Source organism: Mesocricetus auratus, unplaced genomic scaffold (assembly GCF_017639785.1).
Source record: "Mesocricetus auratus isolate SY011 unplaced genomic scaffold, BCM_Maur_2.0 Super-Scaffold_100007, whole genome shotgun sequence".
Classification (NCBI taxonomy): Eukaryota; Metazoa; Chordata; class Mammalia; order Rodentia; family Cricetidae; genus Mesocricetus; species Mesocricetus auratus.
The window spans coordinates 23,135,658-23,158,968 of NW_024429191.1; the positions used below are offsets into that span (position 1 = coordinate 23,135,658).

At 43.2% G+C, this 23,311-nt stretch overlaps 1 protein-coding gene across 4 annotated transcripts in view; it reads left to right on the top strand.

Moving 5' to 3' along the window:
* Positions 1-23,311, top strand: part of Atp10b (ATPase phospholipid transporting 10B (putative)) — a 309,498-nt gene that overhangs the window by 257,002 nt on the left and 29,185 nt on the right. For all 4 annotated transcript variants that reach the window (XM_021228299.2, XM_040748470.1, XM_040748471.1 and 1 more), the window contains 8 exons: positions 1,488-1,615; positions 3,037-3,289; positions 4,144-4,382; positions 11,405-11,593; positions 13,057-13,657; positions 15,833-15,942; positions 18,841-18,967; positions 22,110-22,294. In XM_021228299.2, the coding sequence (XP_021083958.1) occupies positions 1,488-1,615; positions 3,037-3,289; positions 4,144-4,382; positions 11,405-11,593; positions 13,057-13,657; positions 15,833-15,942; positions 18,841-18,967; positions 22,110-22,294 (1,832 nt within the window). The remainder of the gene's footprint in view (positions 1-1,487; positions 1,616-3,036; positions 3,290-4,143; positions 4,383-11,404; positions 11,594-13,056; positions 13,658-15,832; positions 15,943-18,840; positions 18,968-22,109; positions 22,295-23,311) is intronic.

Here is a 23,311-nt window from a genome sequence, read left to right on the forward strand (position 1 = left end):
TACACACACACACACACACACACACACACATACACACACACACACACACACAAGCATACTCCCAGGCTGCAGGACCCTGGAGACTTCTTGTTCACCTTGTAGCCTCTCTGTTTTCTCATCTTACTGCAGGGGCCCCTTCTCTGTGCGTGTCTTCTGCTCTATACTGTCACCATTCAATTATGCCACATCTGTAATGCTCCTTTCCTCTGAAGTGACTGTGAAGAATTTGGACCAACCTCGGGGGAGGGGACCTTTGGGTAGGATGTCACCTTATGGCTCTTAATCTCTACAGTTCTTGCCCTAAAGCTGAGAGAGCACTTGTTTTAGCTAGGGTTTGCTCCACATCACATTTGTCATTGAGGAATATAGAGGTAGGAACTGAAGCAGAAGTTATGCAGGAGTGATGCTTACTGACTTCTTCCTCAAGACTTGCTCAACTGTTTTCTTGTACCATCCAGGACTACCTACCCAGGGGTGGCATCACCTCAGTAAGCTGGTCCCTCCCACATCAATCAAGAAAATGCATCACAAATTTGTCCTCAGGTCAATCTGATAAGGCTTGAAGTTCCCACTTCCTTGTATTAAAGCTGACAGAAAAATAGTCTTCACAGAATTCTACACAATGGGTTATTCTAGTTTCATAATAACCCTATAGGATAGCTATCACTAATTAACAGGCAAGGACACTCATATTCAGACAGATTTGTAGCAGGTTCTGCATGCATCTCATCTTGCATAATCCTGTGATAATGGATGTTGTCACCCCTTTAGCAAATAAGGAAACAAAGAGCTCCGTGTATATTGGTGTGAGTTCTGTGGACTCCCATAGCAACCCATCCCATTAGGGTCCTTTTAAGGTCAGAGTCCTTTTATTGGTAGCAACTATTCAAGAACAAAAGCCAAGACTGGTACAACGAATGATTTATTGGGTATAAGAGGGAAGAGTGGGAAGAGATAGATAATTAGGTAGGGATGAGTAGGACTGCCCAATCACACACTTCTTAAAAAACTGAAAAGCACATGTTCCATTATCTTCCCAACCCCATGTGATAAGACTCCATCAAAATGTAGGTAATCTTCATACTAATCTATCCAATAAAAACGGACTTAGTATCCATCATTTCATCAAGGGCTTGAATAGTGAAGGGTTGGATACATGAAGGATTGCTGCCATTCAAAAGGAAAAGAGAGGGAAGAGAGCCGTGTGTCATAGGGAATAAGAATGGGATCAGCGTTGGTGGCACACGCCTTTAATCCCAGCACTAGGGAGGCAGAGGCAGGTGGATATCTATGAGTGTGAGGCTAGCCTGGTCTACAGAGTGAGTTCCAGGACAGCCTCCAAAACAATACAGAGAAACCTTGTCTCGAAAAACAAAAAGAATGGGATCTTCATATAACCATCCATGTCCAGGAACAGGTTATAGGTACCTGGCCAATTTAGGAACAAGTAATGACTTAGTCTCATGCCTAGTTTTGCTTCTCCTCAGGTCACAGTATCTGGAATGGGACCTTTAAAGAGCACCCTCCCTTTGATGTGCCAGATGCTGAAGGGAACTTCCTTTCCCTTGCCCTTGGAGGCTTCTATATGTTCCTCACAATGATCATCCTGCTCCAGGTAAGCTCTCTTACTTCTACAGCTGTGGAAAAAATAAGTGTTAGCCCTAGAAAGAAGTAACAAAAATAAGATGGAAAGTTACAGCTTTCTGGAGCATTTACCAAGTATTCATATTGGTAATGTCAGGACAACCCCTCAGATATCTGTAGGAAAAGGTTAAGAATAAGACTGCAAAAGTCACCCATGTGTATGTCCCTTTGCCAGACACAAAACAAGAAAAACCCTAAAACCCAAGACCAAAGGGACAGTAAATAGCACAGAGAGCTACCAAGGACTCTCCAGCCCCAAGAGTTGGAGATAGAGAAAATTCATAGGTTAGTGTTCTAGCATTTGATAGACAAAGATGAAAAAGAACAAAGTGGATGAGAAAAACATAGCGAAGACATACAAACTATGTAGTAAGAGATTAAGAGATGTTTTATTTAAATATTTGGGCTCTATAAATAAACACAGAAGCTACAGTTTTGTTTGGTGACATCTCATCTATAGTCTACAGCCAATGTCTTTAGAACTCTGTTCCTGACTCATGAACCATTTTCAACCTCCAATTCATTATAGCAGTTTGATCCTTCTTAAAGGGAAATGAAAGCACACATCTTCTCTGCCCAGACTCTGCTGGTAATTTGTGGCTTCTCAGAATAAAACCCAACATCCTTACAGAAGCCAGCACAGCTTTAAACGATCTAGACCTTGAGCCAAGCTCATATCCTACAGCTCTCCTCCTCCATTCTTCCTGTGTCATGCCTGCTCACTATCTCCTCCTGAACACCCAAACCCCTCCCACTGCCCAGAATTCCCGTCCCAATGTGATCCTCACACCCTCATGTCTTTAATCTCTGTTCAAAGGTCATGTATGTGAAAGTCCATCAAGTCTGACTTTGTCCTCTCTGATGCCCTTTACTCTATTTCATAAGACAAACACATCATATATATTGATTTGTATATACATTGTCACTAGAATAGTTCTTTAAGGTCAGTTTTGTTCTAATAACCCCCATTTCCAAGACCTGGAATGATGGGCAACAAAGAGCAAGGCCTGGGTAATATCTGGCATTAGACTAGTGAACATAATCAGGAAAGGCCTGAGCTCCTGCAAAGCTGCCTATGACCCTCAATGCCAGAGATCTGAGAGCTCAGAGGTCTCTCAGATTGGTGCTAACTCTGGTACTCCAACATGCTGTCAGTAAACAGACAGTGATGAGTGCCTACCCCCAGACACTGTCAAAGAGGCTTATCTCCACTTCATATTCCCCCAGGAATTCCAAGAGAGACCTGAAGTCACTAACTTTTAATTTCTCAGGAAAACTCATGCTGTGAGCTGTCCTCACCTTCTTATCAAACACCTTTGCTATCCACCAGTGAGGGTCTGGGAGCAGGGTTCAAGCTGGCTTCTAACACAGTGTGAATCCATCTCCCCTTAGGTGTTGATCCCGATCTCCTTGTACGTGTCCATTGAACTGGTGAAGCTTGGACAAGTGTACCTCCTTCATAATGACCTTGACCTATATGATGAAGAAACTGATTTGTCCATTCAATGTCGAGCCCTCAACATTACAGAGGACCTGGGTCAGATCCAATACATCTTCTCTGACAAGACAGGGACTCTGACAGAAAACAAGATGGTGTTCCGGCGTTGTACCATTGTGGGCAGTGAATATTGTCACCAAGAAAATGGTATGAGAACCCACAAGCACCCTGCCCTCCAAGGATGACAAGGATAAGCACCTCACCCTCTTAAGAGGACAGGAGGACAAGGACACAATCCTGATTCTCTACAGAGTTTCTGTAGCATTTTGGCAAGTTGTGCCATACCTCCATATAGCACAGTATATTTACATCATGGATGGGCTAAGATGGAAGGCTTAGGAATTTATCCTGTTACCTGGTGTGTCAGAATGACTCTAATCTAGGCATAGGGTCAAATCTGACACATTCAGAAAATGCCTTCCATTTTAACAAATGTCTTCAATTTCACCAAGTCAGTGCTTTGATTTAGAATACAAAGGTATACAATGCCTGGACTGTTATTTTTCACAGTCTCAAGGCAGCCTGTAGAACTGAGTTAGCACACTCTCTCTCTCTCTCTCTCTCTCTCTCTCTCTCTCTCTCTCTCTCTACACACACACACACACACACACACACACACACACACACTGTACACGAATAGAAAGGAGGAGATATTATAGACAGCCCTTTTGCTATGGTGATCATTCATCGTTTACACAAGAGCTTTTTATTTCCTTTAATAACATAATAGCTATTACTACAAGCACATATTTTTGCTAGTTGCTCTTACATATTATGTTACTAAAATCTTCAAAATGATCCTGAGTCAGATACTTCCTTAAAACTTGAGGAACTAAAGGTACAGATTAAATCCAAGCACAAGGTCATATAACTTTCTCTAGTCTTAGCAGCCCAGCTCTAGTTTTCCATAGACCTTTCCTGTGGTCTACCCTAACCCCTGAAGTCTAGCATCTCTCTCAATCACAGTTCAGCCAAGATGTGACAAGATTCCTTTCTTACAGCCAAGCGATTGGAGATGCCAAAGGAGCTGGACTCAGATGGTGAGGAGTGGACCCAATACCAATGTCTGTCCTTCCCACCTAGATGGACCCAGGGCTCAGCAACGATGAGAAGCCAAGGAGGTGCCCAGCCTCTGAAAAGGTCCCAGAGTGCCCGGGTTCCTATCCAGAGCCACTCCCGACAAAGGTCTGTGGGACGCTGGGAGACCGCACAGCCTCCAGTGGCCTTCAGCAGCTCAATAGTAAGTCCCTGCCTTTATTCATCAAATCACAACCAAATTATGCCAAGAAGAAAACAGAGACGATTCTAGGATATAGCAGAGCCTCTATAAACCCTGGTTAGCTGGGGGTTGTGGGTGTATCTTGGTTGAAAGAGTGCTTTCCTAGCATGTATGAGACCTGCATTCCATCCCAGAACCTCACAAGCCAAGTAGGATGCTAGGCACCTATAATCCCAGCACCTAATACATAGTGAGCCTGAGGACAGCCTGGGCTACATTAGACCCTGTAATTATTTTTTTAAAGATGTTTAAAGTGTGAGGAGCTCTCAAAATGCCCCCCTTGGTACCATGTGGAACCTGCGCAGTGTTCTGTGAGCATACACAATTCTTGTTAGTTGCAAAGGTTCAGCATTTGGAAATTGAGAGTTCTTATCTTAAATATTAGTTTCTCCTGTTTGAAAATAGAATTGGGAAATTCCCTGTATTAATCCAGGGTTTTCTAATGGTGATAATTGGCTTGAGTTAAGGATTCCTTACCAGGTAGGCTGCTACAGTTCCCAGAGCCCCACTCTTTTCCATTGGTCACTGCCATAGCTGAGAGCCAGCAGCCTCCTCATTATGCACGCTTTCCAATTACACAGCTAAAAGAAACAAGAAATATTTGCTATGTCCATACTTCTATGAACTAGGAAGAAGAAAGATAAACCTTTAAGGCTTTGTGCACTTGAAGAAAGGTGAAAGAAAATATTTTAGCAGTAATTAAAGAGGAATTTTAAAGAGCTGGGAAATGAAGACTATCTACATCCAAATTGCCAAGCTGCTTCCTCACCTTAGGTTTGTCCCATGGTTGCAATGTGAGAGTTCATGTTTGGTCTGCCTTTTGTCTTTTCATATTTGATTCCTTCAAATATGCTAAATATCCACTTAGCAAATGAAGACTCTGAATTCATCCCTCCAAATTGCACGGCAATTCCTTGAGGTCAAGGCAAAAGCCGGAGACTTCTGACTCCTGCTCTGTTCCTTCCTCTATATGTACTCAGAAACCCATCATCCAAAATTGTAGGAAATGCCACAGGATGGGTCCGTAAAGATAACTAAGCAGTTAAGAGTGCTTACTGTTCATCTAGAGGACCAGAGTTCTGTCCCCAACACATTCAACAAGCCACCTGCACCTCCAGATTCAGGGGATCTGACATCTCTGAGCACCTAACTTCTGTGGATACCTGCAGAGACATGTACATATAAATAAAAATAAAATAAATCTTTTCTCAAATTAAAGAAAGGAAATTCCATAGGGGGGCACAGCCATCTCTATGCAGAGGCAATAAATGGGTCTAAAAGTTCTATTATGCTATTAGAAAAATGAGATTTTTAAGTCAATTTCTATTGAAATTTTAATTTCTGCCACAACACTCCTCTGTGTTTGTTTGTTTGTGTGTGTGTGTGTGTGTGTGTGTGTGTGTGTGTGTGTGTGTGTAAAACACTTTTTGCAGTCATGGTGCATATCAATTGTACATGGCTGGGTTTTTTTCTTTTTAACATAACAAATTACCAAGACTATTTTCTGTGCTGTTATCTGGGTTTCTCTAACCATGACAAAGAAGTGATGCTCTAAGTGTGTGTTCTGGGTCACTACATCTCTAATTTAGGGGTGAGTGCAAAGCTGTGTTTCTGTTCTGGCATTGTCTCGATGCACAGTATGGGACATGAGCTAGGATAAGTCAAGAAAACTTGTTGAGGAGAAGAGCTCCTTACAAACATGCAGGAAAAAGGACCCATAGATGCCCATAGTAAGAAAATTATAGACTTTATTATTTCCTTTTTGTTTTATCCAAGAACAGAACAGTAGGAAGCATACATTATCATATCTTCTCCCTTCTTTAATTCTACACACTGAAAAGAATGCTCTTCTCCTAAAATGTTATATAAATATTTTTTCAGTTACTTAAAAGTCTCTTTGGACCTATTCTATGTCTTTTAGTATTTCACAGTTCTAGATATGACAGATATCTTGCTGCCTAATAATAAGTGCCCCTACTGCCAAGGACCCAAGGAGGGAAATTTAGAAACTTTTTGGCAGCATTGAAGTAGGCAACATGACGATTCCCTGCCCCTTGCTTAGCCTCACAAATCACAGGATCCAGAACCAGGCAGTATAGATTCCTTTTTATAAAGTTTCATCTTAACTTATTCTGTCCATGATCTCAAATTCCTGGATTCCAAAAAGCCCTTCTAGTGAGCATAAATTTGATGGCGGGCCCTCAACTGATGGCAGTGGGTGGGATATAGTAACGCCAAACTGTATCCAGGACCTTGACTATATGGTCAGTGTTCTGCACTGGCTAGCAGTTTCTAAAGCAAGTTTTAAGTTCATCACAGAGCAATAAAGAAAGTGGTAAATGAATTAAGACTCACTGCCTATGGCATGGATAGTAAAGACAGTGATGTGTTCTTTTTATGAACAACTAATAGTGCCACCAAATAGTCAAGAATCTGGAATTAGTAAACCACCATATTAACATAATTGTATCACCTGAAAATACATAAAATTCTTACCAGGATGTTCCCAAAATCAAATAACACAATGTTTTGCTCACCTCAAGATTCCTTCTAGTTATAAATCAAGCACACCTGGGTCTCCAGCCTCAGGTCTCCATCTCAGCCCCACTACAAATGAGTTTATGAGTTCACAATCAGCAAGTTGAATGAACTAGAGTCATATTCACCCCTTCATTAAAATAAGGACAATTCTGGTTCATCATATATAGTAGGAAGACATACTAGTATACATTTTAAGTGACCTGTATAAAGAAAAGCTGTTTTCTTATTAGATATCATGTATCAAAAAACATGTTTTTATAAAATAATGAACTTTCTACCTTGAGGGTCTAATACATCTTGTCTAGGAATGTGAACATTATAATTTTCACTTCTAGTGACTCTAGATGCAGGCAAGACTAAGAATCTCTCTGGATAGACTACTGACATCCCCTACTTTCCCACTAAAATCATGTGACTCAGACAAGCACCTGATGCCTTGGCTGAAGGGAATATTTGTATGTCTCAAAAGTTGCTCACTAGAGTTGGAGAGATGGTTCTATGGTTAAGGTCACTTACTTCCTACATACAGGACCCAGGTTCAGTTCCCAGCACCTATAGTCAGGTTCTAAAAGATCACCCTAGAGACCAGGAAGTTCTCTACCTCCATCCATTTGTTGAGGATGGAGACTTGCTTAACTTGGGAGTCTTTTCTGCCTGTCTTGGTGCCTCCCTCCACCTGCCTCTCCAGTATTTAGCCTGGCAGATGCATATCTAGGAACCACCCCCTTGTCTGTTTTCTCTTTGAAACTGAATCAGGACTTGCCTCAGAAACTCCCAAGATACCAGCACTTGGCAGCAGTGTACCAACTTCTCAAGAGGCCAGCTATTAGTTTACCTGTCCCTTGGGTTCAAACCAAAAATAAAACAAGAATCAATCGTAATAGCAACAACCAAAACTGGGTAGTTTGTTTTTTCTTTAGCTTCCAAATACAAGGCAGCATCAGTGATTATCTCCTAATTGCCTGCTGTAAAACTATGGTTTTAAGGTGGGTAATATACTTATGAAATTGGCACATCCCCAGCCAATGTTTAATAGCACTGACAGATGGAAAATAAAATGCCTTTTGCCCTGCTGTGAAAGCAGCCAAGATTTAAGCAGAATCTAAGAGACACCAGCACAATGTTTTCTGAAGTCATCAAACCAAGGAACACCTTCTCAGTCATGGGGTGGAGCTGCACTGGGCCCTTCCAGGCTCCTCCACCTCCAGAGAGAATGCAGGAGACACAACTGAAGGAGGCACCTAGGGAAGCTTCTTTCTTAATGATTCCTCGGTGAAACACTCAACTCTTCTGCAGATTGTCAGGGCAGCCAGCATATGCCTGCTGCCTCTGTGAGGTTAGATAAGAGAGCTGATTTCATCAGGCTGACACATACACTTTCTGCAAGCAATGTGACCACACAGGGCAGAATTGTCCTTAGCCCTCAGGAACCCAAATGGAAGGTCGAGAACTGTCAGAATTTCCTTCTTGGGCAGCCACAGCAAATTCTCCTTAGACTTGCATAGCTGGCTTTAACAACCTGCGTGAGCATTTGGGCTTTCCTGGTTCTTCATCCAAACTAAATATCATCAAGACTGAAACCCTGGGACAAATACATCACTGCCTTGAAGAAAATAATTCAGCTTTCAGTTCCCCAGCAACCAGAAAGTCCTGTTTGCATGCTATTAAAACCAACATATGGTTAGTTATTAAAAAGGGATCAAAGGCCACCTGGTGCTGTCCTCCATCTCTCCCCAAAGGCCTATGCAGCCTTTCTAGGGGAGACTGCCTATACCGAAGCCTCCATGTAAAACGCACATGCACACACACACACACACACACGATGATGCTTTGACCAGAGGACTTTTGGACTTTGAATGTTTTCTGTTGTCATGTGTGTGCATAGGTAGGTGTACATGTGTGGGCACATGTGTGTCCACATGACTGTGCATACATATGTTTCTCTGTGTGTATGCTCATACCTGTAGACAGAGTTTCTTTCTTGCCTGGTCCCATAGCTATTTAGCCTCAAACAAACACACAGAGACTTATAGCAATTATAAACTGTTTGACCAATGGCTTAGGCTTCTTACTGGCTAACTCTCTCTTAATTACTAACCCATAACTACTAATCTATGTATTTCTACATGGCATTATGTTACTGGAGAATGCTGGCATTCTGTCTTCCCATAGCTGCATGGCAGCTCTCTTTGGTGGCTCCTTTCTGTGTCCTCTCCCCAGAATCCTCCTAGTCTAGTAGCCCTGCCAATACTTCACGCCTGGCTACTAGACAATCAGTGTTTTGTTCATCAACCAATAAGAGAAACATGTATATAGAAGAACATTCCTCCATCACATGCCCATGTGAAGACCCAAGATCAGTTTCAGAAATCATCTTCTATCACTCCTTCACCTTACCAATTGTAGTAGGATCTGTCAATCAAACACAGGGCTTGCCCATATGATGACTCTAGCTAGGCAGCTTACTCTGGGGATTCCTTGTCTATCTTCCAAGGCTGAACTTAAAGGTGGCATGCCAAGACCACCCAGTATTTACATGAGTGCTAGAGAGCTCAACAGCAGTCTTTGTGCTTTTGAAGCAAACATTTTAACCACTGAGCCATTTCCTCAGCCCCAACTTTGGTAGTCAAAAAAAAAAAGTTTAATCCTGGAGACTGTTTCATATGTGCAGGCACACATGTATAAATCAGTAGAGAGCAGCCTCATTCTTTCTAGTGGCTGTTGGAAGTTGTTGAATAGTTGAGCCATCATGTGCTTATATACATGTGTGGCAGACTTTTCACAGTATTAATTTTTAGAGCATAATTGCTAAGCTGGAGTGTTGGTGCATTTCTTAGTCAATTGATTTTCCCAAGATGTTATGCCAGTTGACATGTCCTCCAACGGCAGACAGAAGGGCCTGCTTCCTCCCTGCTCTGTTGACTGTATCTGTGGTGACTGTCAGCATCTCTTTAGAATAGCCTTTCATTTATTTGGCCAGCTGATCTTTCAACATGAGTTAACATCTGTTCAGTGGTGGGGATATAAAAATCTTACAGGACGGTGGTCCCTGGATTTGGGGATTTACAGCCTAAAGAAGGAGCAAGTGGAACACCAGTGACTACTGCTAGGACAGTAGATACAGATGTGTTATAAGAGATCAGCAGAGGGTAGCACCATCCTCATTCCAGCTTCTTGGGAGCTTCCTGGTGAGGCTAGCACCTAAACAGGCCTTCAAGACAAGACTAAGAGACAACCAGGGATCTGATCTGTGATTTGGGTTTCACCCTGTCTTGCTAAGAGCAAGTGATCACATCAGCCTACATCTCTGGGCTTCAGTTAAGACTGGATTACATTCATCTCCACATAAACCTGTGACAGCCTAGTGTGGTCCCACAAAAGGCCTAGGCTTGGGAAGGTAGAAAGCACTTCATAAATGTGAGCTACTTTTAGAAGCACAATATTGAAATGCAGAAAAGACAATAGCCCATGTTTTAGGGTGACATATCAAAAGGAAAGCTTGAGAAAAAATGTGAAAATTGGGAAGTTACAGATCAACATCAACTCATAAAGTTAAAAAAAGGGGGGGAGAAAACAAGTCACTTATCATCTCTGCTTATCCCGACAAGTCAGGTTTTTTGGCAAAAGATTTTTGGAGCATTTTGCTAAGCAAAGCTGGCATCACTATTTAGTATGGCTTTCCAGATTAAAAACACCTTCCATCCCATAATGACCTCAGCTGTGCCTTGGCCTACTTCCCTCATTCTCCTTATGTGCTTGGTACCTGGTGGCAGTTCGAGGGTGGAACTTGCTTTTGTAGTTCAGAAGTGTTCATTGTGTGTTAGAAAAACTCTAATGTGCAGGTGACACTTCTGTGGTCACTAAGATCTAGGAGGGAGTCTAATGGATAGGAGATGACTCCCAATCTAACAGGTATAACCAGAGACATAGATGGAGAGACCTCTAGGGAAACAAAACTTGGAAATGCATGTGTGAAGGAATGTAGATGCATGAGGAGTTGGTGATGTTGACAGTGGCGATCTAGAGATCTTTTTGGAAGTCAAAGGTTGCAGGAAGAAAGTGGTGTCTTAGGAACATAGTAGATGTGCATGTGAAGAGTGAAAAGAAAATCAGAAATGCAGTAATACTGGTATAAAGTTAGTGCAAAAAAATACAAAATTGAGGGCTGAAGGATCCAAGCAAGAGGAGTAGGGAACAAATGTTGAGGAGATGCTAGATGGAAAGAAATGCCAGTGCCTGGCAGTTGGTGGTTCCACGAAGCTGATTCACAATGAGGAATAGAATAAGAAATGAACAGAAATCAGTCCAGGGGAAGCGAGTAGTGTGCTTCTGGAAACCAGCAGCAGGGAAGACAGAGTTATCCTTACCCTAGACGTGCAGGGAGCGACCTCCCTTCCAGTCCTTTCAGGAAAAGCTCTCACTCGGACATTTTTTTCTTCCAGGAAAAAGATGTGACTCCTGATAAAAACCTCCTGAGCAAGGTGAGGGATGCTGCCCTGTGGCTGGAGACCTCAGATACCAGACTGGCCAAGCCTTCCCATTCCACCACTGCCTCCATTGCTGACTTCTTCCTTGCCCTAACCATATGCAACTCTGTCATGGTGTCCACAACCACTGAGCCAAGAAAGAGGGTAAGGACCAGTGGTGGTTGGGGGTACGGTGGGAGGGAGAAAGAAAAGTATAAAGGCAAATAGGAAAGAGAAAAACCATGACCAGAAGACATGACCCTTCAGTGCTAACCAAAGTATCATCAGTCCATCACTGTGAAACCCAGATCAGGCATGTGTTCTTCCCAGGTCTGCTTCCCTCTTTATAAATTATATGGGAAAAGTTACACATTGTGTGTGTGTGAGAGAGAGAGAGAGAGAAAGAGAGAGAGAGAGAGAGAGAGAGAGAGAGAATGATGTGACTTTCAACCTTTGCCTATCCACCTGTGAAGCAGATAATTGGTAAATGTTTATTGAGTATTTGGCTGTGTGCCAGGTCCCATGCTAAACACTTTGCTTACATCTATCATCTAATCCTTACAACCCTGAAACATAATGTGGTATATTTTTGCACTTAACAAGTGGACTCTGAGGTCTTGATAACTAAGGAGGTGTGATTAATATGTGGTCTTGCCATGTATGTGGCTCTATTGTGGTTCCTAATAATATCATATTACAACTGCATCTGCTTTTATATGGTGGTTAATTAGCTTGTGTGTTGTGTTTTATCCTTAGAAGTAATGCAGATATGTGGCCATCTATATGAAGTTAAACAATGAAATCTGCTGAGGGTACAAGGGTCTTCAGTTATCCACAGACCTATCCAATCTCCCTACAAGTCACTGATAAGAATAATGACTTGGTGCAACTTGTGGCTATAAAACCAAGAAAACAGGATTCACTAGACTATAACTTACTCTCATTATGCCCAGATTTCAAACCACTCAGAAGCATCACCTCCTGATCAAGCATTTTCAGTGACACATAGGAGACAGGAAGCATTATCTGAACAAGTAACTATTTTTGAGAGGTGCTATTTTGGAAAAGCTAGCATCCAACTTCAGTTTTCACACTAATGAGAAGGCTTGCACAAGCACTCAGCTCCAAGCTAATGATTGGACCTAGACTCAGAACTGGGTCTCAGTTCAATTACCAAGACACTGGGCTATGATGGCAAATGTATTCACCATCTGGGTGCCTGCTTTCCACACCCATGCTGATGGTAGCCCATCGAGTTTCAGAGAAGACAAAATGTAATGATGGGCACAAGGAGAAAGCAGCTCACCATACAATAAACAGGGAGGATGTGTATTCTTGGGTGCCTCGTTTGAATCTCCTTTGTTTCTTTCCACCATGACCAGAGTAGGATGCTCAGAAAGTACAGGAATATGCACACTGGCCATACCTAGAATTCCAGTTCTAGAAGGAATCATCTGAGCTAACACCCTCTGTCTATGAGTGGGTAGGCTGAGGTTCATGGAACACATGGGTCTTATCTATGACCACAGAAGACCCAAATAAGCCACTGACTTCAGATGACATTCAGATTCTGTGTAAGACAAACTGGGTGCTTACAATAATGCTACACTTTTCTCAACCAACCACAGGTTACCACTCCACCCTCCAGCAAGGCTCTGGGGACATCCTTGGAGAAGATTCAACAGCTGTTCCAGAGGCTGAAGCTTTTGAGCCTCAGCCAATCATTCTCCTCCACCGCACCCTCTGACACAGATCTAGGAGAGAGTCTGGGGCCCAACATGGCCACCACAGACTCAGATGAGAAAGACGATGCATCTGTATGTAGCGGAGACTGTTCTACTGATGGCGGCTACAGGAGCAGCACATGGGAGCAGGGTGACGTCCTGGGGTCTGAATCAGGGGCTTCTCTGGAGGAGGGGCTGGAGGCCCCAGCTCTCAGCCTAGATGGACCTGAGCTTTGCTATGAGGCTGAGAGCCCCGATGAGGCAGCTCTTGTGCATGCTGCCCGTGCCTACAGTTTCACACTGGTGTCTAGGACACCGGAGCAGGTGACTGTGCGTCTACCCCAGGGCATCTGCCTCACATTTGACCTCCTATTCACACTGGGATTTGACTCTGTCCGGAAGAGAATGTCAGTAGTGGTGAGACACCCACTGACTGGTGAGATCATCGTCTACACCAAGGGTGCAGACTCAGTTATCATGGACCTGCTAGAAGATCCAGCCTGTGGTGAGTTCACCTTAAGAGGCCCAGGAACACAGGTGCTATAGTCCCAGCGGCAGTGTGGAGTGGTGATGAGAAACTGATGTTACAAGTCACTTACTCCAGCATGTCCTAACAGGATGCCAAGGCCATGAGATGCTCTCAAAACAAGGTCCTTAGAACACACTGAATTTTCCATCACCTTGACCTAGAGAATTGGGGTGTGCATTAGTACATTCAAGATGTTTCAAAGTCTTCTCTAGGAGAAACCATTTTTCCTTCACTTTTCCCAGGTTCCAGATTTCCACACTCATTATAATAGCCATTTTCCAGATCCACATCGTTTCTTTCTACCTAAACAGCCCTAGAGCACACCGTGGTCCCTCAAGTGCCCCTCTTTATTATCATTTTCCCCAGTGCCCCTCCACCCACACCAAGATAGATTTTCATAAGCTTGCATAGAGCCAGAAAAATGTTCCAAAGTTCCTATGTGTCAGTGTCCAATTTCGGAGAAGCCTGAATTCATGTGCAGCCGCATCCTGATTGCTAACAAGGAGAAGACAGTGATAGGGTTATGATTCTCCCAGGATAGTAGATCCCAGCCAAGCTTCAGAATTGCCCAGGCAGCCCAGAGCCTCCTGCATTATCAGCTGTGGATCACAGCCAAGAGGTTCATGGGGACTGATTAGTATTTAGAATGAGAAGGGAGCTAATTAGTTCCCTTCATCCCTAGACTCTGGCAGACAAGTGAATTCAGTGCTTCTGAGTGGAGAAAGCCATAGCACTCTGTCTCTGGGTAACACAGACATGCTACCCTGGAGACATTTGTTTACTCGTTCTTCACCTGATTGCAAAAAAAGAAATGGGTTGGAGACACTGCCAATAAAAAGCACAGTCAGTGTTACTGTGTTTTAAAAAAAGGCAAAACTTTGAAAGGGAGGGGAGAAATAGCATCAAGTTTAGTTTACTTGGGATGTTTGAGTATTCAGACGGACTCTGAGGTTCCTGGCAACCTGGTGGTGGGGAGGGAACCCATGGGCTCACAAGAGATGAGCTTCAAAAATGCTATTTTTAAGACAAAATAGTGTAAATAGTGTTCAGTTGGGCATTGCATACATGAAGACCATGCTTAGATATTTTGAACAATGAGAAAATATTTGAAAGGATGTTTGTATTGTATGAAATAGACTGACTGGCCTTCCTTATACTTAGTGAGATCACTATAAGGAATTACATTTTTACCTTTGCATTGTACAAAGGAATGGGTGAGGTGTTCAAATTCTATTCTCTACTAAGGATCTCTCTAGAACCCCTGACCAACACTGGTAAATAATTTCTGAAGGTTCCACTGCTCCGATTTACAGGGCACTAGGATAGATGAGTGATGCCTGCTACCGCTTAGATAAAGAAAGTGACACTATCAACGGTTCTGTCCCTCCTGAGCCAGCCCAGCCCTAAAATATTCTAACTGTCTAATAGAGAAAAAAACAAATGACTTCACAAAGAAATATGCTATGTGGAGCTTTGTCACGGGGATTTTGAACCAGATATTGAGGTATTTTTCACACTAAAGTTACAGAAAATGCAAAAGCTTTTTTTTTTTCTAACACCATCCCTCATACTGAGAGAAAACCTAAGTCAGCAAACCCAGTGTGCTGAAGAACTCTGCTAATGAGATCCAGGTTTGCAGCTGTCTTGAGACTGGGCTTGACAAGGACCAAAGTAAATGACAGAGATGATGATGGATTGTCTAAGTTTCCAGAGAACAGTTTGCAAAGTTGGTTGGCTCTTTAGGCAGGGCTGGCAACTGAAAACATACCTTGGGTAATAAGCAAGACTGAAATTCCTAGCCCCTGACCCTCCACCTGAGGATAGCTTTGTATTAACTCTCCAGGCAGTTCTCTTGTAAGTAGATGTATCTGTACAATTACTTCGATTACCTCCCTCCCTTAAGCAGCACTTTTCCCAGCCAGGCTTTTGAAGAAAAGCTATAAGGAGCAGACAGTGTGGGATCTCTTAAAATTATCATTTTCCAGGGCAGCCTGTCATCACAGCACCTCTTGCATGTACCAAGGGAGGGCTGGAAAGGCGACTCCTCCTTTAAAGCTGGTGGGGGTGGCCTGGGGAGATTCTGGGGAGTTGTGGGCAAAGCTCCTTGACCATTTGCCCATGGCTTCATGGGAAACAATAACTCTTTGACAGTGAATGATATTGATGTGGAAAAGAAGCTGAGAAGAATCCAAGCCCGGACCCAAAAGCATCTGGACTTGTACGCAAGAGATGGCCTTCGAACCCTGTGCATTGCTAAGAAGGTGAGGATAAATTACCGTCAACAATGGTTGAATGGCCTTCACCCCATCCTGGGTATGTGTGTGGGGGGGTGTGCATGTGAGTGTGAGTGTGCATGTGTGTGTGGGGGTGTGGGGGTGTGTGTAGGCCAGAGGTCAATATCAGTGTTTTCCTCAATCACTCTCTGCCTTGTTTTTGTTGTTGTTGTTGTTGAGACATAGTCTTTCACTGAACCTAAATGGCCAGAAAGTTCCAGAAATCTTCTTCCTGTCTCTGCCTTCCCAGTGCTGGGATTACAAGCAGGTCCTCATGCTTATGTGGCAAGCACTTTACTGACTGAGCCATCTCCCCTGTTGTTTCTGTTTTTTTTTCTTTACAGAAGATCACTGGTTTGTTTTGTTAATAGTTGCAAGATTATTCTTTGTTCTTAGCTATTGACTCTAGGACCATGCTAAGCCTCAAACGCTAGAGCATATCTCCATCCTTTGCTTGGTGTCAAGTGTTGGCATTCTTTTGTTTGTTTGTTTGTTTGTTTGTTTGTTTGTTTTTTGTTTTTCGAGACAGGGTTTCTCTATATTGTTTTGGAGACCATGCTGGAACTTGCTCTGTAGACCAGACTGGCCTTGAACTCACAGAGATCCGCCTGCCTCTTCCTCCCGAGTGCTGGGATTAAAGGTATATGCCACCAACGCCCGGCTAGATTTTTTTTCCGGTGTTAGCATTCTTAATAAGTCTTTGAAATGGGCTCTCACTGAGTTTCCCAGACAAGCCTTGAACTTGTGATGCCATGCCTCATCATCCTAAATCACTGGGGTTATGGTTCTGCATCACTCTTAGCTAAATTTAGGTATTCTGACTCATCACCAAAAATCTATGATTTTACTGAGGCATAAATCCAAGCATGAAAACTACATATCTGTGGCTTTAACTATTCTCTATTTTTATTGTATGTGTGAGAGGTAACAGACAACTCATAAAATTATTTATTTATGTTATTATATTTAATTATATTTATTTATTCTTTGAAATTTTACCACATGCACTCAGTATATCTTGATCATATCCACCCTTTTATAAATATAATTCTGTCTTCAGAGTAGCCTTTTCATTTTTGAATTAATTGTCTGAACTGAAATTTGAAAAGATTTTTTGGTGTGTGTGTGTGTGTGTGTGTGTGTGTGTGTGTGCATGCTTATCTCATATGAAAAAAAGATCTAACTTTCCGGTTTCTCTTGAGAATCTGAGTCTTCACTGAATGGCACCGATCAGTTTAACTATGAAGCAGCTGATCCCTGTGATGAGGGGCATGGTGGTATTCTCAGCTGTGTTCTGCTCTTGCCTACAATCCACATCACTAGTGATTGCTTTACCCTCGCCCCAGATATGGCCATACAGATCACCCACCTCTTGCTCTCAGATATTTGACTTTGCAGATCATACAAAACAGGGGGCTTTGAACTCCAGAGCAAGGTCATCTGATGAGGTGTGCGATATTTAGTAGGAATGCCACGATGCTCATGTATTTCAAGGTGTCCAGAAGTAGTTTCTCCTCTTCGCACTCCCTGGACTGCTCATATGCTTCATGTTGCTGAGAACAACATAGAGATTAAATGTACTCACTTTAAAACCAGACCTATCTAGGTGCCTATCTCACCACCTTTTCATGTGTCTTTAGGACAGCAACAAAGCTTATAATATTCTCTAGGTACTACAATTATGCCCTTACCACTGTCTGTTTCCCATAAGTCTGTGTCTTTTTGTCTCCTGTTATAGACTGTACATTTCTCAAATGCCAAAGACTTACCTGTGGTCAGGCTTGGTGGAGCACTCCTTTAATCCTAGCACCCAGGAGGCAGAGGCAGGTAGACCTCTGTGAATTCCAAGCCAGCCGAGGCTACATCATGAGATCCTGCCTCAAAGCAAACAAGACCTGCGTCCCTTGATTTTCTCTATAGAGCCATATAGAGGGACTTAATGAATATTTGGTGTGTGTATAAAAGAGTTATTCATGTATGAAGAGAATGCAGAAGTGTAAACGTGGTGGTTCAAGAGTGCTATGGGAGACAACCACGGCATCTCTGTACTTTTGACAGCAAGCCTGGTGGAGTGTTCTAGCGACTGTGGAAAACATGGTTACTGTTTTCCTGTCCAGCCTCATGTCTGACCCTTCTACTTTGCTTTCCACCTCCATCAGCTGATGCATTAATGGGCCAGGAATGGGGTCAAGTTCTTTGCTGTTTCATAGCCTTTGCACTTGTTCTTCCTCATAGCTCATAGGATTGGGTCCTTTTAAAATATTCTTATTTCTTGAGAATTTCATACAATGTATTTTGATCATATTCACACACCCCCAACTCATTGCCTTAACTTCTCTAGGAACTATTCTACTCCCACATTGTTATGTCTTCTATTTGTTATATAACAGCCATCTAACTACAGTCTATGCTGTCCACACTCTGTCCATGTCTACTGCCGCATGGACTCCTTGAGTCTTACCTTGCATGTGAACTGTCAAGACCTTACTATCCAATAGAGAGCAACAACCCCAACAGACTTTATAGTGTCCATCCTTTTTGTTATCTGCACATTACTCCTTGAAATGATCTATCCATTTAAATCACTTGCCTGACTAAAATATCTCACCTTCTACCGGCATTTAATCTGAGGCACCCTGAGACCTTGCTTTTGTTGTTGCTCTCCAGAGCCCTGGGCATCTTAGGGACTCAGCAGATGTTTGGTGGTCATGGAACACAAGGATTAATCTTCATCAATTTATGCAGTCACAACATCACTATGGAGAACTCTGCACCCAAGTCTGTTAAGTCAAACAAACATGTAGGAGGCCCGCACATCAGGAAGAAGGGAGGACTCCATTTGCTTATCCACTCAAGGTTACTAATAATCCTCTTCCTGTTGCACAGGTTGTAAATGAAGAGGACTTCCAGAGATGGGCCAGTTTCCGGCGTGAGGCTGAGGCATCTCTGGACAACCGAGAGGAGCTTCTGATGGAAACAGCCCAGCACCTGGAGAATCATCTCACCTTACTCGGTAGCTGGGAATAAGGCATCTTCCATTAACAAAAAGGAAAGGGGGATGCTACATGTTAGGAAAGGAGCTCTTGGCCAGGATTCTGATGCCACTACAATTTTGTCTCAATTAGGAGCCTTCCCTGGGTGTTTCCAGATATTTGCCATAATTGGGCTATGCCAGCAGCCAACCCAGCTTCCTGGGGATGTTCTGAGAGCATCCCTGGACCTACTGCTGGAAGAAGCCTATGAGTTTGACTTCTTCATCAACAACAAACTCCTTTGCCCATTCAAATGTCTGTTGTATGGCCACTATGTGTACCCGGTAGCATGCTAGGCTTTGCAGCTACAGCGAGAAATGCAAACTACAGCCTCCATCTTCCCACAGTTCAGAATCTAGCCAAATGGTTAAGCAGGTCATTTCATCACTCAGCAAGTGATAAGATCTAAAAGATGTAGAGGTGGAAGACAAATGCAAAATAGAATGATTCAGACCAAAGAGGGTCTGGGAAGGCCACTAATTGGGGACAAAATGATAAGCTGTTCAGAAAAGGGGGTGTTTCATAACAGAATGAAGGGACTACATGAAAGGCAGCAAGTGAGGTCTGCAGAGAGGTACAAATACAGAAATCTTCTTTAGCTGAACCAAAGAATGAAAAGGAGAATTGACAGGAGGTGAAAGAGGCCAGAGGAACCCAATTTACAATGTGCCATGTAAATCATATGCTTAAAATTTACGGGGTACTTTAGTAAAATCACCAGGGCTACTGCTATATAGAGGGTAGACTGAGAAGCCAGCAGCAAGATGAGAAGCACTAAGGCTGGTTAAGGGACGGGCTGGATGCATTTAGGACGAATAGCATTGCAAGGTGAAAAGCAGAAGCTTGGCTTAGGAAGACGAATCTTCCCCTGCCTGGGAAAAGATGCCCATGTCTTTAATCACACTGAGGCCTCTAGGATAGAAGAGCAACAGCAGGAAAGGGTTTTGGCATAGGGGATCTTTCCCAAGCCCATCCAGAAAGACACATGAGAAGGAATCAGGGGTGTACACTGGACAGTGAGCCGAAATCCAACTTTCACTACTGTAAGATGCTGAGGTCTTTACATTTAAAGGGTCGCAGCAAGATTAGTTGAAGAGCCTTCAAACAGAATAAGTGCTTGCTCTCTAGCATCTTCAGCCTCTTGTCCTTTGTTTTGGCTGCAGAGGCCTGTGTGTGTTGCCTCATGAGCCCTGACACTTCTAAAGCTGGACACAGGTTCTTGTTTTCACAAGAACCAGAAGGTGGCTAGTCCAGAATATTCCACCTGCCGTACAAAGCCACAGCCAGTCACCGCATCTGGGGTTCCCACCACTCTCTCACATCCTTGGACACATCTTTAGCTTCAGGGTAGCAACAAGTCTCAGATGCGGAAAATGCTCACCAGCTGGATCTGGCAAGGAACTCACTTGTCGGAGCCAGTTAGCTTCCCTGTCTGGGAGAGGCATCCACAGCCTTCCTGTTTCATCTTCCCTTTCACACAAATAAGTGTATTTTCCCTTCTCCCTCCTTCATGCAGCCTCTCTTCCGAAGTTCACCTTGCAGGTTAAACCTCACAGAGAAAGATGATATTTAAGCCATCACCGTCCATAGAGTTCTTGGCCTTGGTATTTGTACCTGAAATACAAAACAGGCACACTTCAAGGTGACTGGGAAATGTGACTGGGTGGCAGATTTCCTGTGACCACCAAAAATGCAACATGGCCTTCATCCTAAGTACCCTAAGTCTCAAAACATGAGTTGAGTTTTCAATATACAGCCAACTTTTAACTACTCTCAATTGTTCAGAGAAACAAAGCCTTTGCTTCTACTCTAAGTGAAATGGTTAACCCTTACTCCATGGCCTAAAAGGAATCTCATTTCAAATGCAGGTTGAGTTTTGCTTAAGCAGGTAGCAATATCTGAGTATGGATTCATCAGGGTTGAGGCAAAACTTGAGATCAGCCACAAATGATGGCACCTACATATCTAATTCTCTCCAAGAAGAGTACTAAAAACACTGAGTCCCTATTAAATCTGCTGTGACCAGCTGCAGAGTGAAGGTTCCTGACTCATCTCCCATTGCCACCACCAGGTCTCATCTGCACTCCTGCTCAACCCCTAAGAGCCTCTCATCAAGTCCCTCTGGAGCACCTCCATTCCACTCCCTAGAATGATCGGAAACTACAAACCTGATCCTGTCCCTCCCTCCCCAACTTACACCCTTTAATAGTTTTCTTTGTTGTGAGATAAATTGTTTATCTATTAAGGCCCTGGTATGACCCAAAAGCCCTCCCTCTCATACTCCCTTCTGCCTCCTGTCTAGTCTTCTGCTCTAAACTCTAGGCTGTCAAACATGCATATCCCTCTACCTTCATCTCTGGGATTGATCTTCCAGGACTGAATCGACATGGTCTTCCAGCAGCAAAATTTCCCTTGACTTTCAAGGTGAAGTTCAGTGTTCACTCACATAGCACTCTGTCCTTACCATGTAGCTCAATTACAAATCTTCATCCAATGACTTGAGTTTTGGATAGGTACCAGTTGTCCTAATTAGGGTTACTATTGCTGTGGTGAAACACCATGGCCAAAAGCAAGTTGGGAAGGAAAAGGTTTATTTGGTTCACACTTCTACATCACTGTTCATCACTGAAGGAAGTCAGGACAGTAACTCAAAGAAGGCAGGAACCTGGAGGCAGGAGCTTATGCAGAGACCATGGAGGGGAGCTGCTTACTGGCTTGTTTTCCATGGTTTGCTCAACCTTCTTTCATATAGAACCCAGGGCCATTTGTCCAGAGGCAGCCCCACCTAAAATGAGCAGGGCTGGGCCCTTCCACATTGATCACTAATTAATAAAATGTAAAAAAAAATGAAAACATGTCATACAGGCCTACCTATAATCTAATCTCACAAAAGCCCTTTCTCAATTAGGGTTCCCATCTCTCAAATGACTTTAGACTATGTCAAGTTAACATAAAACTAGCCAGCACACAGATCATCTTATCTGGTGTGTGGCTGTATCCTGGGTGTTCAGACTAACATTTAGAAGACATTTGGTAAACACTGCTTGGCTGTGTAGTGCTTTGTGGAGGTAAGAAGCCACACATTTGCTGTAACTGAGCTTCCATGCCTTTGGACTTTTCCAGGAGCAACTGGGATTGAGGATCGACTCCAAGAAGGAGTTCCAGACACCATCGCTGCACTTCGGGAGGCTGGGATCCAGCTTTGGGTTTTGACAGGGGATAAGCAGGAGACAGCAGTTAATATTGCATATTCCTGCAGACTGCTGGATCAGACTGACACCGTGTACTCCATCAACACAGAGAACCAGGTGAGGCCAAAGAGGGATTGAATGTTGATAAATGCAGCAGTCCCTCAGCCAACTCTCTGGATCTTGGACCTCAGGTGATCCAAGGAAGTATCTAGAAGACATTGATCTCAGTACCCAACAATCCATCCACATACTTAGTTAACTGCTCATTTGGATGCTGCTACTGATCAGAAACATTGATTTAGAGATAATGATATGCAAAAAAAGTTTTAATTCTTTCTTTTGATGTACTGTAATAAAGACTTTGTAAGTAAATTAAAAAAAAGAAACTTTGAGTCTCCCTACTTTACAGGTAAGAACATTTAAAGCCACCAGGGCTCAGTGTCTTGCCCAACAACTTCACCTGCTGATCTATGAAAACACCAAATCTAGAATCCTGCTCTCTTGCAAGGCTAGTAGAGTCACATATTCCACACCATTTACTCAGTTGTCAGTGTCTTTCCTGTTAAGATTAGCCCACCTGTTAAATGATTCAGAGTTTAAATTTTCAACACCAGTTTTTATGTCATAGAGCAGATCCCTAAGGGAATAATATGTTCAGCTGGCATGTTTTGATGGGATGGGAGAAAGGGAGACAGGAACAAAGTCCTAAAACAATAGTGTCCACCCTATGTAGGTTGTGATTTGCAAAGGGTGAGGACTGGAAGAGCGCCCTGTGAAATCTAACAGGTTCTTCCTCCCTATTGTACAAGTTTGTATTAGGAAGGCGGCTTCCCTTTTCCAGTGCAAATGCAGAAAGTGAGGTGAGGAGTTTGGAGCATGAGTACTGAGATGTCACCCCTGTCAGAGGGAGTAGGAATGAAGTCAATGAAGAGAAGGAGATCACTGTACCCAAGGGGTTGTAGGGAAAGGAACCTGGCAACCTAGGATAGCCCATAGGGAAGAGTGAGTGGGAAGCCACCAGAGGGAGACAGGATTGAGGCCTCTCACCAGCTGAACTAGATCCCAGAATAAAAGTTTGGGAAGATTTGCTGGGTGTTGGTGGTACACACCTTTAATCCCAGCACTTGAGAGGCA